This window comes from Polyodon spathula, chromosome 5 (genome assembly GCF_017654505.1).
Source record: "Polyodon spathula isolate WHYD16114869_AA chromosome 5, ASM1765450v1, whole genome shotgun sequence".
Classification (NCBI taxonomy): domain Eukaryota; kingdom Metazoa; phylum Chordata; class Actinopteri; order Acipenseriformes; family Polyodontidae; genus Polyodon; species Polyodon spathula.
Window position 1 is genome coordinate 54,474,911 of NC_054538.1, and position 17,129 is coordinate 54,492,039.

At 37.2% G+C, this 17,129-nt stretch overlaps 1 protein-coding gene across 11 annotated transcripts in view; it reads right to left on the reverse strand.

Annotated features, from left to right (window-relative positions):
- LOC121316054 (centrosomal protein of 170 kDa-like) overlaps positions 1–17,129 on the reverse strand; it is a 115,729-nt gene that overhangs the window by 28,187 nt on the left and 70,413 nt on the right. For all 11 annotated transcript variants that reach the window (XM_041250763.1, XM_041250772.1, XM_041250773.1 and 8 more), the window contains 4 exons: positions 14,230–14,819; positions 6,448–6,591; positions 3,186–3,321; positions 830–2,590 (listed from right to left, as the gene is read on the reverse strand). In XM_041250763.1, coding sequence (XP_041106697.1) covers positions 830–2,590; positions 3,186–3,321; positions 6,448–6,591; positions 14,230–14,819 — 2,631 coding nt within the window. The remainder of the gene's footprint in view (positions 1–829; positions 2,591–3,185; positions 3,322–6,447; positions 6,592–14,229; positions 14,820–17,129) is intronic.

Consider the following 17,129-nt stretch of genomic DNA (forward strand, 5'->3'; position numbering starts at 1 on the left):
GTAGCCTCAGTATCTGGGGTAGGCTGGGATTTCTCTGCATAGAACAAGCAGCCTTTTTAACAAGCAACCTTATTATGAAGTGGACATTTTCATTGAAGGGGAAAAATACCTTTTCAAAGTCATTCGCTTGGAAAACACCTAGAAAACAGCCCTCTCCAGTAGCGTTGCCGGAAACTCTTAAGAGGAATCTGGATCATTGTAATCTACACCTCAATCATTGTAATATTCCCCTAAATGGACATGGTAAAGTAATAATCACTAATCATACAGTGGATGGCATGTCAAACGCTAATCATTTACTACCAATGATTAGATGGGATATTTGTTTAAAATGTTACCTCAAGTTTTTGCAATAGCAACTGACAAGACAGGTATAACAATGAATGCTGTGCCAGTCTCAGCAGTTATCATTGCAGAAACCAATTTTTATTGGTAAAACAAAAACGATTTATGCCACATGTTCTGCACTGGTAGTAAATGGATTTGGAGTGCACTACCACTGCATTAAGTTAACAAGGGCTGTAAATGGAAGAATTAAGATGTCCCAGACCAAGTTGTTCATTACTCCTAGAAAATAGATACAATTTTAGGTTTCAGTGCTCCTGTGAGATGTCTTTCGCATTAAAATCATGCAACTTTATTAATAGAGCTGACAATTATCCACTTAGGGATACGGATATATTTAGTAAGCAGTCTGAGTGGGTAAAAAAGAAAACAAACTCCCCAGACCCACGGAAATGTTTGTCAAAATGCTTTCAAGGAAATATTTTCAAAAGTTAAGGGCCAACAAAACTGCAAGGTCACTATCTTAAAAAAAAAAAAATCTTACCTGAAGGAGAGCTGTGAGCGGAAAAAGAGATTTTGGACTTGACATCGGGCAGTTTGGAGACACTGTTAGCTCTCATCCTGGGAACGATCTTGCCTTCTGTGGCGGAAGATGGTCTCAGGCCGCTTCTGAAGGCGGAGTCGGGTGTGCGAGAGCTGGCACTGCTGCGACTGACAGTGGCTTCTGAGTCGCTCCGTGCTGAAAGTGAGCCCAGCCTGATTCTCCTTGGCTGGGCTAGCATGTCTATCCTAGAGGGGGTCTTTCGTCCTGAGGGAGGCTTGGATGTCGAGCTGGTGGTGGACACCTCTGAGGCCACCGATACTTTATCAGCGTCCGCAAATTCATTATCTGAGGTTTCCCCAAGGCGTGCCTTACGCAAGAGAGATGCACGGGTAGGCCTGGGTCTGGGTAAAGTGACCGGCTTGCAAGGACCTATGGAAGAAGCCTGCAGTGTCTTTGTTTTGGCAGTCTTGCTGGCTTCCAGTTTGGAATGCAAGAGCTCATCTGTGGATGTGAACTGGCCTCTGCCATGTGAACGGCCGGAGTAAGTCTCTTGATCAGAAGACATTATGTCCAAGATCGTGAAGTGAGGTAAACTGAAGGTTTGGTCATCATCTGTCATGTCTAGGGATGGTTGCCTGGCCCGGGCACTGGCTTGAACAGACCTACGTGCTTCAGTTCGGCTATCAGTGGTCCGGCTTTTGGTTCTCTTCTCCAGCCTCTCCCGAGCACTGGCAGCAGTCTTAGAATGGTCCCGAGAAGGGGCGCTGATGGTGCTCTTCTCCTTGTAGATGCTGCTCAGCGTCCGCCGCTTCTGGGCAGACTTGCGCTCCGTGTCCCCCGTCACCAGACTGATGGTGCTAGCCGTGTCGACGTCCGATTCTGGCGAGATGGAATCGTCCAAGTGGTAACTGGGTGTGTCTGTCCCACCATCCAACTTGTTTTCCTCTTTTAGTTTGGCCTCAAGGAAGGCCATCACAGTCTCCGTGTCCTTTAGAAGCACTGTGGTGTCCATGCTGGAATCGGTGCCTACAGAGTCACTCCTCTCTCGCCCCTGAGTAAGGGAAGATCCCATCTGTTTATTGATTCTGGGGATGAGCTCCAAGGGGACATTGGTGCTGGGTTTCTCAATGGTGAAGCTGCCTTGTCTAACTAAAGGCCTACCAGACTCCTTTTCACTCTCACTTGCTTTAGAAGCCTGGCTCCTTGGGCTGCCTGCCCTCTTCCTCCCGTCTTCCTCTTTGCAATCCCTGTCAGCGCCTGTTTTTTGAACTGAGCTTCCATGCTTTGCGGACACCTCTCTGCTTTTCTCAGCACTCACAGGGGGCTTGATGCCAGGAGCTGGTTTGGACGGGGCCCACTGGGGCTGGCTGCTCTTTTGTTCCTGCTGTTGAATTTTAACCCGGGCCTGCTTGACTACAGATGTTCCCTTGGCGCTTTCTGACTTCTCCTTCTGTTGAGAAGGTGGAAAGACCACCTTGCTCTCACTGGGGGCCTTGTGGGCAGTCCTGCTGGTCCTATCTGCCTCTCTCCCTTTGTGGGATGGACGGCTTGATGTCTCTTTCTCCTGGGGTTCAGTGTCCTGTTTCTCTCCAATCTCTGATCTCAGGCCCAAGATTGTTGTACCTTTTACTGCCTTTGTTGTAGCTTTGTCCTCTGTCGGGAGCTGAGGAAGAGTCCTTCTCTTTCGTTCACCATGGCTAGATGTGGAGGTGGCAGAGGTTATGCTTTGCACAGAGATTCCTGACTCACTGACATCTGCTTCTGAAATACAAAAGCACAGCACCAAATTAATATATTTATCTGTAGCCACCAATTTCAACCTTACATTGCTAAAAATAGCAGCAAGTAATTAAAAAAAGAAGAGCCAAGCTACATTACAAGAAAACATTTTGATGTCTTTGGTACAGTGAAATCTTGCAACACTTCATACGTAATTCAGTACAATGGACCTGGTCTACTTTGTAGTGATGGAGATTTAAAAAAAATGGTTCTGTACTGCACTTCTGAGGATACTGATGATCGCAAGTATAAATATTCACTATTGAATGTCTTATTTATTACAAAGCAACAATTAATTAATATTAATTTATATAACTGATTAGGAATTACTGTTTATAAAAATAACAGAAGTTTGTTTTTATATTTTTTATTATATCAATATTTAAGTTATTTTAAAACGCAATAGAAGAAGGTACTGTACAATGGCAGCAATGTTCTTCAATGTTCTTGTGGCATTGAAAATGTTACTTATTTTCCTCATATTCTCACCTACAACTGTCTTGGTATTTATCAGTATTAAAATGAAAAGCTAAAATAATGTTTAAATTAATTTGATTAATTTGATTATTGTACGTACCTTTCTCTTGAGCACCAAAATATGGTGATTCTGATCTCAAGTCATCAGGTTCATGCCCTGAGTGATTCGCAGCTAAACTCGCCCACTGAGACACCCACCGGGGACTACCAACTAAAACAGGGCCTTCGGGAAGAGTCTGGAGAGAAAAGCATCAACAGATCAATATTTCATAGACCTACCTACATTAACATATTAACAGAAACTGCCAAACAGCTTGTTCACTTTTACTATCCACTATTTTTCACACTACTGTTACTGCAATGTTCTTAAAGTTATTGAACAAGAACAAAAAGCACATTAAAAAGGCAATAAAGGAGACCACCTCTTTTTTTACACAAGATTAACATAAGACGTATTTACAGTTCCAAAGAATTGTAATGCTCAATCATAATTTTAAACATACATACAATCATGTAGTGTGAATACTGTGTTCCATCTTCGAAAAGGCTAGGTTGATTATGTCACCACTGCTTGTTGATATTAAAATGTTTATTTTATCATTTATTCTACTCTGATTATCCTCATAATGGAAGGGAGCATGATGGGTAATTGATTCCAGTTTGTATGCATATTCATATCCATTCAGTACAAAATGCCTCTCTGCAATTTGACAAAATACGTTGCTTCAGCTCAACACTTTAGAAGCAATGGCACCCTCCTCTGGTGAACAGCTTTTACACAAAATGAATGCTTGACTTCTGTGCTGTTCTTAAGCTTCTTAAGATTTGTAAAAAAATAAAAATAAGAAAGAAAGATCAAGAGAAACCATGCAGAAACATTTCTGATGCTGCTTTACAATATGATGTAAGTAGAGAGTAGGATAAAAAAAAAAAGAAGTGTTCAGTAAGCAATAATCCACGGCAGGGTGAAAGGCATAAGGCATCATTTGAGAACCAGTTTTATTGTCATTTGGGTAAATAAAAAATATTTTAAACACTTTAAACTAAAAAAAGAAACTTTTATTGTGTACACAGTATTATATAGTCCCAAAGGATTTTCATTGATATTCAAGAATTCGTTTTAAGTTTCACATGTTAAAAACAAACTGCACATTTCTATTTATTGTAAAGTCCTGCATTGAAAGTTAAAAGTAGGGGGCGGAGCACAAACTGATGATGTGAATGGTCAAGGCTTTGTCCTTGTTTATATGTGAGGCACACATATTCAAGTCCGTTTTTATCCTTTATGGATCTCAAATTATTTTTGTCAGTTGGTGAACACTCGTGCACACGTTGTGTCAGGTTAAGCTGAAGATCAAACCAGACCTTGCGTACCAATCTGACGTGGTGTCCGGTGAAAGTGCTTCAAATACAGATCAGTAATATGGGGGTGGTGTTTGGAATGGTTTTTACCGGCTATTCTGAAAGTTTTCATGACTGACATTGCCATGAAGACATTACTGCTGGTCTCAAACTCGCTGTCAACAGAGATGTTAAAACTTCTACTGTTTTAGACAAAAAGGAAATAATTATGTTACAATGTTCCCAGATTGTGGAATAAACTGCTGTCTGATATTAGAGATGCTGAGTCACTTAGTATGTTTAAATCAAGATAAAAAACTCACACCTTTAGACTAGCATTTTGCACTAATTTTGAAATGTGTTTTTTCTTGTTCTCTTTATTTTTCTGCTAATATTTATGTTCCTTATGTTGTTTTGAATAATTTTACTATAACTTTTTCATGTTAATTGTTTTAATACGTATTATTGTAACTTTTGTTTTTATTGATTCAGAAAGTGCTTTGAGATACTGCAGTATGAAATGCGCCACATAAATAAATAAATAAACTTAAACTTACTGTTAAAAAATTCTAACTTAGTCCAGCTCTCAGTGTTAAAACTGCAGACTGAATTATACTGATGCTGGTGAGGTTTTCTGGACTTATTTCCTTAAAATTAATGTCCATACTCTAAGCCAGTCTTTAAATACACTAACAACCCATGTTGTGTTTTTTTTTTGTTTTTATTTTATCTTAGTTTTCTTTTATTTTATTTATCTGTGCTTCATTTAGTCTTTTGTTGACAGTTGCTGTACATTGCGACAGGTACTTTATATAGGTTTGAAATGCATTTACTTGAACTGAGCGTTAACTGCAGCGTACCAAAAAAAAAAAAAAAAGTATATATATATATATATATATATATATATATATATATATATATATATATATATATATATATATATATATATATATTTTTTTTTTTTTTTTTTTTTTGGCATGTGTAAGGTTTAAATGATTAAAAAATAATTTATTTCAGACAAAAGCCATTCTTCAGCTTTTTTTAATTGTCTCAATCCTAAAATTCTAGGTGATGCAAAACCTTTGACATCAGAAATAGTAGCACTCAACGACAGACAGAAAGGGGAGATAAGATTAATGACCATCTCTTTAACATGCCAAAACTATTGTAGAAATCGAGAATGCCTGTGACTCCTGATAACGGAAAAAGTCTCTGAGCTGCTGTGTCTGTTGAGACAGCAAGACTAAAAGGATGCAGGCTGTGGTGGGTGTTCTAGGAATGCGTCAGACTTGTGCCCACAGACATCCTTGAAAGGGTTAAGACACTGTTAAAAGAGAAATTAGGTTCAAATGCCATTTCATTTATTCATATTCACCTTTCCCCTAACTTATATGATATTGACAATAATTCTGAGAATGTGTCTGAGTTCTGTTCTAATATTGTATTACAATATTTTTGTTTCCGTGTATTTGGAATCAGGAATCAACACCTGGGTTGTAGAGGGTATCACACCATTCATTTCATTAGGGATTTGGTTAGGAACCAAAAATCCTGCCGGATTATACAGAATTCTGGTAAACAGAGGGGCTGGATTAGACAGGTTCTACTGGTAAATAAAGCTACACTTGGTCTACAAGCCACTCTTCACAACCACTAGGGTTCTATATCTGTTTTTCTATTGCAAAATACCAAGCATTCAGAATAAGAATGGTTTGTTCTTTATCATTTACCATTCACACTTCTTTTGTCAGTAAGCAGAAGATTGAAGCAAAAATAATAGTGAAGGATAGAGAACACAAAAAAGATATCATGCAAATTTCCACGCTATCTTTTTGTTCAATATCCATGATAACATTGAATATGTTTGTCTTCATTATTTTATTAAAACACATTCAACCCAGTTAAAGAGCAAAGGCAAGTGTGTTGTGATCTTTGTACAACTATATAAGAATTTAATAATGCGAAAAATGTACCTTTATTCAAATTATAATTGTACCTTAGAAGTTTTTAATTAACCTTACCTCTGAGTCAATGAATGCAGCAGTTCCAAACTGACTTTTTCTCATCTCCACCGTTCTTGAAGAGGCCCAATCTTTAATGGTTCCCTTTTGTTGTTCAACTACAACTGGCCTAGAATGGTCCTGACTCTCTTCTATGCCAAACACCTACAAATCAGAACGCACAAACAAAAAGTAATAAATTATACAGAAATCTATAGAACATTGTTTATCCAGGCTTGCTTTCTTAAATGACAACTTTGTTTTCAAATCAGAGCACTTTTTAAAGAAAAGCATGACTTCACATTCAATCACAGTATCATTATACTGACTAGCCCAAAAATTATAGAAAGTAAAATTACAAAATTCCCAAGACTGCAATGTTTGAACATGTCTGTGGTCACGTGACATGTCCTAAGAAAAGCAGTTTCAGAGTTCAGCAACAATTACTGGAAAGCAGAAGGACCTCTGTGATTTCACAAGGGGAATGACAGTGGGTATCCTTCAAACTGATACATCTTCAAAAATTGGACAAAGCGCATCAGTTTCCACTAAAACAATACATTCGACTTGTTTTTTTGTACTGACTGTGTACTGTTTAAACAAACATAGTAATTAGTTTGGTGATCTGTTGCCGCCAAAACAAATGTATATTTTAACTTCTAAATACTGTCAAGGTACTTAACTCTTAGTGATCATCACCCCAATGGTGTTTGTTTGCATATTGTATGGAAATAGTTAGTTAAATATAAGTATTGGTAAATTCCATGTCTTCTAGTAGGGTTGTGCACTAGATGTCAGGTTTTTATGCCAATAGGTGTCACTGAAGCGCTGAGTTGCATCAGTTTCAAACAATACGCATACAGAATATCTATAAGAGCTGCTGCAGCTCATCCACAATTGTCGGTAACACTTTAGTTTAGGGATCCATTATAAGTGGTTATAACCAATAGCAAAAACAAAACCATGGCAAAAGTGTATAATAACTGTATTGCAACAACAAAGCAACCCCATACACTTGATGAGATAGACATATAAAGAGACAAACAGACCTGAAAAGACCATAAACAGACTATAGCCGTTATAAGCAATTATAAACACTAGCACAAAAAGCAATGACACAAGTGTGTAATAACAGTATTATCAGTTCTACTTATATTCTATAATTGTTAATAGCATAATTAATAACATGTTTATAGATTGTTTACAATCTGTTATACCGGATCCCTAAACTAAAGTGTTAGCCAATGGTCATTCACAAAACACTTAATTTGACTGGAATGATAACTGATTGTGATACTACTAATAATTTCTTAGCTTTGAATATTTATTCAGACAGATTAGTTTAAATTATATGACTGTATTACCCCATAATTCTTGAATTTTCAAATGTTATTTATTTTTTTTAGCTTTTTAGGAAAACAGTCAAATCCTATGCTCTAAGCTTGATGTTCCGTCTGAAAAACAGTTTGTTTTGAATTGTACTGATTAGTTTTGTAAATGTAGAAATATTACCAGGGTTATGCAATTTGTTTTTAAACAATGAATACTGCTTTTTTATTGAAATGCTGGATTATATAAGTATTGGGCCACTGCAGCATAAACTCTTCAATTCAGAGAGCCCAACACTGATGCGGTTTCATATTTGTCAATTACTTTTATTTGTCAATTACAAATTGCACGTCCCTTAAACTAGAATATAACATTTAAATGAAAGGTTTCTGCTCATATTAAATCTTATTTAAAAATACATTTAAATAGTTACGTTATTATGGCAAATATTTGGACATTTTTCTTGGTTACTATGTTCCAAAACAAAATAAAAAGTATTTGGGTCATTGATGTAATGTAAGGAATTTAAACCCAAAAATTATTTTATAACCCCCCCCCCCCCCCCCCCCCCCACTAAAAAAAACCCCCCCCCCCCCCCTTAAACCCCTATGTTAAATTTACCCCCCCCCCCCCCCCCCCCCTCCATCTATAGTCATATTTTTCATACTTTTTTAAACCGTGTAGTATACTTTTGAAGACATATATGGCCAATTATGTCTCAGTTAAGAAGAATTGTATTATCTTTTTATTTTTCTTTATATACAGACAACAAAGGCTGAGTAATCGGATGGTATATTTTTCAAGATGTTTCAGATTGCTTTAGTGCCTTGTCCAGGCAGTCTGTTGAACCAAGGCTTTGTTAGATTATTCTTTTCTGTTTACTTAATGAAAAACGATAACCTTCATGCAATGTAATATTTTAACGACAATGCTTCTATTTTTTGTTTTTTGGTTATTTCTTTTAAGTTTGCTTTTCTGTACACCTGAGAGATATCACTGTCCCTAATGTATCATACATATGTAATAATTATTGGGGGAAAAGGTTTTGGTTGTGCTGGATGCTGAAACTGGGACAGTTAAAGCCCCATCCCACTTCATAAATTCCAACACAGTAAAGATGCTGACTTTGAGGTCATTACTTTAATAAGCAGCGATTCCACAACGTACAAAGTTATTTATTAGAAAACATCTAAAAATATGGTTTAAAATGTACTGTATCTCTTACAATTTCCAACTGAAATCAAATGTTGACTGGCACATATTTCAGCAGAATGACTCAGGGGAGGAGTCCCAGCTTCAGACCCCCAAATACACCAAGGCTCTACTAAACTAAGGAATCAAAAACCTTTCATCCCGGACATTTTAAAAACAGATACACACATTAGGCAATGCATTTCTATACACTGCGCATTATCTGTAATTATCAAACCTAGGCTGTGTTCACACTGGGTCCGTTTAGAGGGTTTTGTCCGCACTCTGCATGCTTGGTGTGATGTGTGAACAACAACGTTCGCTTTGGAAACAAACCATACAGAGTCCACCTAAGAGGTGGTCTCGGTCCATTTGGAAAATGCACAGAGTCCGCTTGCTAAACCTCAATGTGAACAACTGCTGGACGCAATCCTTTCGCACTTAAAATTGTGAGGAAACAAGTAGAGCAAAAAACTAAGATGATCGTGTATCAAGCATTTGCGACGGCATTAAGGCCATAGCGCCAAGTTTACGCCGGCCTTAAAACTGCTCAGTATGCATTATGCTTACACCGTGCCTCATTCATTTTTGGCTAGTTAATATATTCAGGACGGGGTATTTCAGAACTGAAAAAGTCTCTTAAAAAAGAATACATGATCAGGAATACATTATTTCACACAGACATGAAGTATGGGTTGTATATAATTTAAGGAAAAAGTTTGTTTTTCAGAAGTTTTCAGACCAGCATTAAAATGTATGAAGCCAGTAGGTCTGTACAGTGTCACTTTGGAAAGATGCAATTTGTGGTGTATCTAAACTTTAGTGATACTGTGAAATGTTAACCCTTTTGAATGATTGTGACAGGATAGCGTTGCAGCCCAGGTGGTATCGGCAGGCAAGGAGACTCAGAGACAAGGAAGCTGCAGTGAAAGCGCTGCTGCGCTGTTTTAATCAACGCAAATAAATCAAAAAGTCAAACAAAACACTGCTCACAATGCCAAAAATAAAAGGTCAAACAAGAACTGTTCAGGTTGGGCAGAGCCTTCACTAAACTTTGTAACACAGAAACACATTCCCCAAAACACCGCCAACAAACAAAGGAATTAACCCCTTTTTTATAGCATGTGGCTGGAGCCTAATTATCAATTATTCAATTAGCTCCAGCCACATTCTCACACATATTTTGGCAGGGATAGAAAATTAACCCCATCCCTGCCAACCACCACCAAATCACCACACAACAATATTTACAGACAGGGCCCTGCCCTGCCACAGTGATGTATCGTATTAACAAATAACTGCAATTTAAACAATGTATGCTGTACACATTTCTATTAATACTAAGCTAAAAGCAAGAGAAGCTATCATGAGCCCTAAACCTCAGCAGGCAGAAAAATCCAGATCTTGCATCAGTTAGCAACTGGACACATCAGCTGCAGTATTGAAATATTAATACAGCAAACAGAGAGCATTGGCAGTCTAAGAGATAAACTAGCCCTGAGGCTCAGATTATGCATGTAGTTTTAAAAAATTAATGCTACAAAATTGTTGAAATCAGACAGAAATAAAACCCATAAAAAATCATAAATACATTAAATGGGCATCTTGAAGCAAACGTAACTCTACCAAATTGTGTGAAGGTTTTATGAAATGGACTGATGTCCACAAGAGGCAAGGCCTGATTTGAACCCAGACATGAGCTAGTGAATTAGCCTACTATGCCTCCTAATGAAGTAAAAAAGTAAAAAGGGATAAAAACAGAAGATTAAGACTTTAGACATCAATTCATTTTTAAAGCTAGAGATACTGTAAGAATGAGTCACACAAATGTGTTTTGTTTTAATCACTAATGTCACAAACCACTAATTGTGTTCAATTTTAACAGCATATGAAACTACAGTTTTTCGACTTATTACACACGGTAGAAATCCATATGCTTGAAAGGGTCGTGCTCCTTGTTTGTTTTAACCATGCAAATCATGTCTTGTGCTAATTTTGTGTGTACAGGCATCTCTAGTTGCTGTAGCAGAAAGGGCACTGCAGCCACAATTGCCGTGAATAGACAGCTTTTGATGAGCATTGTGGCAATTGAGAAGGGCACAGCAATTGCTGCATGGACGCAGTTAATTTCGAGCCCTGACAGATGTGCTGGTAATTAACTACAGCGAGCCTCTCTACCAAATAAAGAGTTGCTTATTTGCAGATTGACTATAAGAAGGGAACATGCACATGGCTGCATATTTGCAATTGCATCACAGCTGGGCAGTGTGGGGTGACAGGCACATTACCGATTAGCAATGTACAGTTTGTGAATGATTCGTTCTTTTTGAACGACTCATTACAGTGAATCATGGGAATCGGTTTCAGCATTCTGATTGAATCTTTATTTGATTCACTGTATCAATCACACTACATGGGTAGCGTTAACTATCCAAGAAGTCATGAAATGATTCAGAAATTGCTATCGAATCTACCGGTAATTCTGATATTTCCAGCTCAAGTCTACACAGATCCCACATACATAAATAACACTTTTGTTATAATTATTATACACACGAGTGCCAATAAACTTACCACAAATCACCATGTCAAATGTTTTGGTTTTCACAGATGTTGCGCAAATGTGTAAAATTGTATATTATTATTTTTTTCTTAACATTATAGCAGATGCGGCCATGAGCTGCATTAATTCATACATAATTCATCTAGCTAACTGAAAAACCCAAGTTGTATTTATTTAAATGTACATGTTTACTATTTGCCAGATATGTTTATGTATTTTGAAGTGCGTGTGGTGTGTGCCAAGCGCTGCTAAATTCATAGTCAGGGTTGCCTTGCCTTTTGCTGTTCTTGTCTGATTCGTTGTAACCAGTCGACTAGCTGGGTTTAGATCATATTGTTGAGAAAGTTATGACATTTAATCCCAAATCTGCCATGTTGGCTCCATATGCTCTATAATTTACTACATGTTGCTGACTATGTTGGAGCCAGGGCCAGCGCCATGGGGGGGTTTGATTATTCTCAGCCTTGATAAACAATTAATATCCTATATAAACTGTAGAACATTTAGTGTTTTTTAGTCAAGTTTGTATTTATTGTATGTTATCTACAAACAAAGCCCAGAGCGTCTGCCGCTGAGTTACCCCCTTCCGGATCCCTACGTATTTATACGTATACTGGAAAAAAAAAAAAAAAGATCAGCGGGCGGGTCTTAGGTGATGCAAAGTGAACATTTCACAGAAAACGAAGTAAATATTTTGTAAATTTAACCTCTACCATCTAGAGTTGTGGATATTAGAAAGTAGATCAATAAAAACAAGTCTGATGCTGGTCATAAATCTGTATCGGAGACAAGCAGTGAGGAAAACAGTCCTGATGAAACTCCTTCAGCCAGCTCAAATAACTTGCAGGCCCCGGCAGCAGCAGACCCCGGCATGCAGTTTTGGAGACAGAAAAAGATCATTTAACCCTGCTTGGTATAGGGAATGGTTAGAGTACTCCATTAAGTCAGATTTAGTTTTTTGTTTTCCATGAAGAAAATTTGGATCTTTAATAAGAAATGCCGACCTTGCCTTTACTGTTAGTGAATATTGTGATTGGAAGCATGCAATTGAATCCAATAAAAGGTTTAAATAAACATGCATTCAGTAAGGGCATCTACACTGTGTGGCTACTTGGAATGAGGCAAGGCGCTCTGGGAAAGGCTGTATCCACCCTTATGAATACCGGTCAGCTTGAAAGGAATCGGTACTATCGACATTATTGAATTCCTTGCAGTATACAAACTGCCGTTTAGGGGCAGTGACGAATCTGTTGACATTGCAGATGGATCTAGTGGAGTTTTTCTCGGTTTATTTCAATACGCTTTAAGAAAAGATCCATAGCTGGCAAAAGTTTACTAAACTATACCAGGCAATGCTAAGTGCACCTCGCACGATATACAAAATGAAATAATGTAAAAGGGAAGCAAAGACTGCACCTTTACTGAGGGCTTCATCACATTGGTAAATGTTTTACATTTAAATTGATATTCTTTGCCACTATAGATTTTCCGTCGATCTGATTTGGTTATTCAGTTGTTGTATGATTGGTTATTTGCTCAGTTAGCTGTTACTTCATACGGTAATAGGTGCATATCGTGAGTAGCATTGTAAAGCACATGGGTATTATTTATTATTATTATTATTATTATTTGTGTCACTCTTATATTTAAATACCGTTACAATGTGTCTGTTTGTATATTATACTCCTGTGCAATTCCTGGTGCAGGGCCTGGTTTGAGCCACAATGGTGTTGATGTCATAATCTCGACTACTGATGCTATGCTGTTTTATTAGATTTTTTTTTTATAACTACATTGTTAATAAATGAATAATTTGATATGCAGTGTGTTCTTATTGCTACAAGTCTCCATTCTAGTGACTGAATTTTAACAATGGGTTCAAATCAGGATAATCAGTAACAGCATTGTGCTTTGCAACATCTAATTTCTTGAACAAGCTTTTTATGCCAGGGAGCCTGTGAATGCAACTAAAACATAGGCTGGGAAAAATCCCAGTAAACTGGATAAATATGACACCATTCTGATCAACCAGACTTTGAAATTAGAAAGATTAAGGGATAAATCTAAAAAAAAAAAAAAAAGCACACATAGAAGATATTAATAAAAGGTAGTTTAAAACTGTATCGAAACCCTGGACGCCTAGCTAACTCCCAAGACAGACACACGAACTGGCAACATAAATAACATATATCATTGCTGGATTTATATGTTCCATCTGCTCTCTACAATTCCTTATAAAAAGGCAAATAAGAAATTGACTATTCTTAATTTCATTGACACTATAGCTTCTACTTTTTCATTTTTGTAAAATTTCATGCTATTAAATAGGTTGCAGTTAAGCTAAATGACATTGTTTAAAATAAATAGCTAATACTTGTTTTCACTTTAAGACTTTTTTTGAAATTTATTTATTTAACCAATACAATATCTTGTGTAAACACAACTACTCAGACAATCACTTATCCTTTCTGGACATTTTTTAGTTCAAATAACCCAGTGCTTCAGCCAAGACCAAGATTGTTTTGAGTCAGTGAATCAAACGAACAAATCTTCTGAACTGATTCACCAAACTGAACTGAATAAAACAAAATAGAGTCAGTAAAAAGAATCGAACTGCACATCACTATTACTGACTGATGGAATTGCCTGGAAAAGTCACCACAAGCAAGCAGGCTTTGTTTTCCATACATTAACTATTTTACAGTTCCTACCATTCCTACCTTATCGATCATCCTTCGAGCCTCTTCCTCCTCAGGATTGCGATTTTCCAGTTCAATGGTATAGGTTCCCTTATCGCTTTGGTCATCTTTACTTTCCTTTTCCACTGTTCCAGTAGCTTTAGGTGGCTTTTCTGGCTCTTCATTTGGGCTGGTTTGTTGTCCAACACTTGCTGAGCTCTGTACCAGGGATGGATCCCCCGATTTCTGCTTCAGAAGCGGTTTGCTTGACGGTGGGGTTTCCAGCGTTGAAGGAACTCCTTTACAGTCCGTAGGGACAAGCCCGTTCACCCTGGAAGGAGGGGTGGGACAAGGGCCTTGCCCAGCCAAGGCTGCCATTGCCGCAGCACTGTTCTGAGTAAAAGAATAAGAGCGATGCTTGTGTGGGTTGTCTTCGTTGAAAAACCCAACCATAAAGGCTGTCCTGCTGATGAGAGTACCTTCTGTACCCTTGCCCTCAGCAGAAGCAGCTGTGAGTCCTTTAGGACCTTGGTAGACCCTCACATACTCCTCTAGCGCTGCCCTTTTACTGGTGTGCCTCTGGCTGGCTGCATTCTCTGAGTCACTCTGTGTTCCATCTTCGTGTTTGCTCCCTGTGGCGAAAAAAAAAAAACAGTAGTTAATGAATACCTTATCTCATGCTTGTCAGAGCTAAGCTTGTATGCGCTGAAGGGAATGAAAATAGGAGAGTTGTGGGTTGGGAGAGTTTCACAAATGGCAGCAGTCAAGATGCCTTGAGCTGGAAGTGTAGCACAGTGACAGTCACTGTAAATCACAGTGAAAGAAAAAGCAAACCAACACTTAAAGGTCTTAGCCACAGACTAAAATGTCAGTGGGCTGCGCTTCTAGTTGCTAACAATGATGTCTTTAATTAGCCTGTCAGCAACACAGCTATCCCGTATGAATCATCTTTTTTTTTTTTTATTTTAGACATTTGCACTGGTATCAACCTCGCTGTTCTTAGAACTGGTGCCAGAAATGTGCAATGTCTAGCAGATAACCATATTTGCCATGACATCCCTCCTAAAATTATGATTCACTGCATTCTCTAGTGTTGATATAAACTTGTAATCCTGGCTAATTTCAAGTTTCTACCCATTCCCCACATAACCAGGTAGTTTTAGAAAACTGGGTTTTGCATAGGAATACTATATATCAATAGACAAACTGAATTAATCTAATTTAGCTTACTAACAATGTCAATATATATTTGTACACAAATATACAGAATACAACATAATAGTCATGGTTACCTTAAAAAAAAAAAAAAAAAAAAAAAAAAAAAATTTAAAAAAAAAAAAAAAAAAAAAAAAAAAAAAAAAAAAAAAAAAAAACCTAATGCTAGTTCCTCTAATGCACAAATGGCAGTTTGTTTTTGTTTAATTGAGTTGAGAATGACAAATACACTGCAGTTTGTAGCAAAGCAAACACTGAGACACACAGAGAATGACCTCTAAAAGTTATCCTGAAGCCAAATACCAATTTTGAGAAAACCTTCAAAATGTTTTTGGGTAAAAAGCAACATCCTACAAGTATGAAAATATATAACCTTTCACATCAAAAACACTGCAACAAACATGGTTTTGGGAAATAGTCTTTGAAATCATAGTGTTGTTGAAAATTATCATTTTGGTGGCTACTGGACCACATAATGCATGTGTATGAAGAAAATGGAGTAATGAAATCCATGTACGCAAAAAATCAAGTGATATTGTAGCAAAAAAGACTCCAAAAAGATAAAATGGTGAATGGCACTTGGTATAGATCACAGTTTCACTAAGCATAAGGTAAAAACAGCCTATGAGAATTACACATATAATAGGCAAAAGCTACCTTCTATCTGCGGTTTTCTTGTCACTGCCAGAACAGAGATAAGAATTTGAAACTGCTAGTTTATAATCCTACAAATTAAAAATGCAGCTGCACGCTTAACAAAAAGACGCATTTTTTAGTGGGGGGTTGCATTACTGAAGCCTCTCCTTGTTTGGACAAAAAGAATCGAAATTGTTCATTTAAGCATCTAACATTTGCATTCTCATTTCTGTCAAGTACAAGCTGGGCACAATTAATTATAAATTTGAATTTTATGTGACTCCCTGAATCTTTTCTGCACAGGCTGAATTAACCCAGAGAAGTTGTTTCCTTCAGCTGTTCCATCTATCTTAGTTACACACACATAGGGTTCTAATATATATTCTATTCTATATTCTAAGAATTGTGAGTATTGCGAGTGCTGAACTGCATTGAGCCCTGTTATACACTTGAGTCAAACTGCATCACCTGCACAAGCTTTTATTTATTAAACGCAGAGACATATATTTGATTACAAGCAGCAAGAATACTGAGGATCTTTAAGTAAATCGGAGAGCACATTTTGGCTACTGTATGTCACAATGAATTACACAAAAAACGGCTTACATGAGCTGCTTTAGAAAAACCATCCCCAAGGCACCTCTCAGAATTCCTTTTAACTACAAAGTCCATTTAAAATAATGACCTCACACTTCAACCATTTCCTTCTTTTCAATGAAAATTCATTGGACTAAATAATGGTTGGTCATGAATAGAAAATCAAGCTGGATTTTTTTAAACTTCTATGTTAACAATAAAGCAGTATTCAGATTTACAAGACCCCAGGCATTATTGGTTATTCTGAGCTTTAAAATATATACAGTAATCAAAAGTACAACCAAAGATACTAAAATGCTGCATCTCACAATAAAGGGTATTTCTGTTTGCCTGGGGCATAGTGAAATGCATTTTGATAGGAGTCATCTGTGATGTTTATGAATATTTCGCTACATTTAACACTGTGTTCGTTAATTTTTGGATTTATAAATATTTTGTACAATTTATTGTGATTTCTGGTAAACTTGTACTTGTGATCGACGAATCTCCAGATA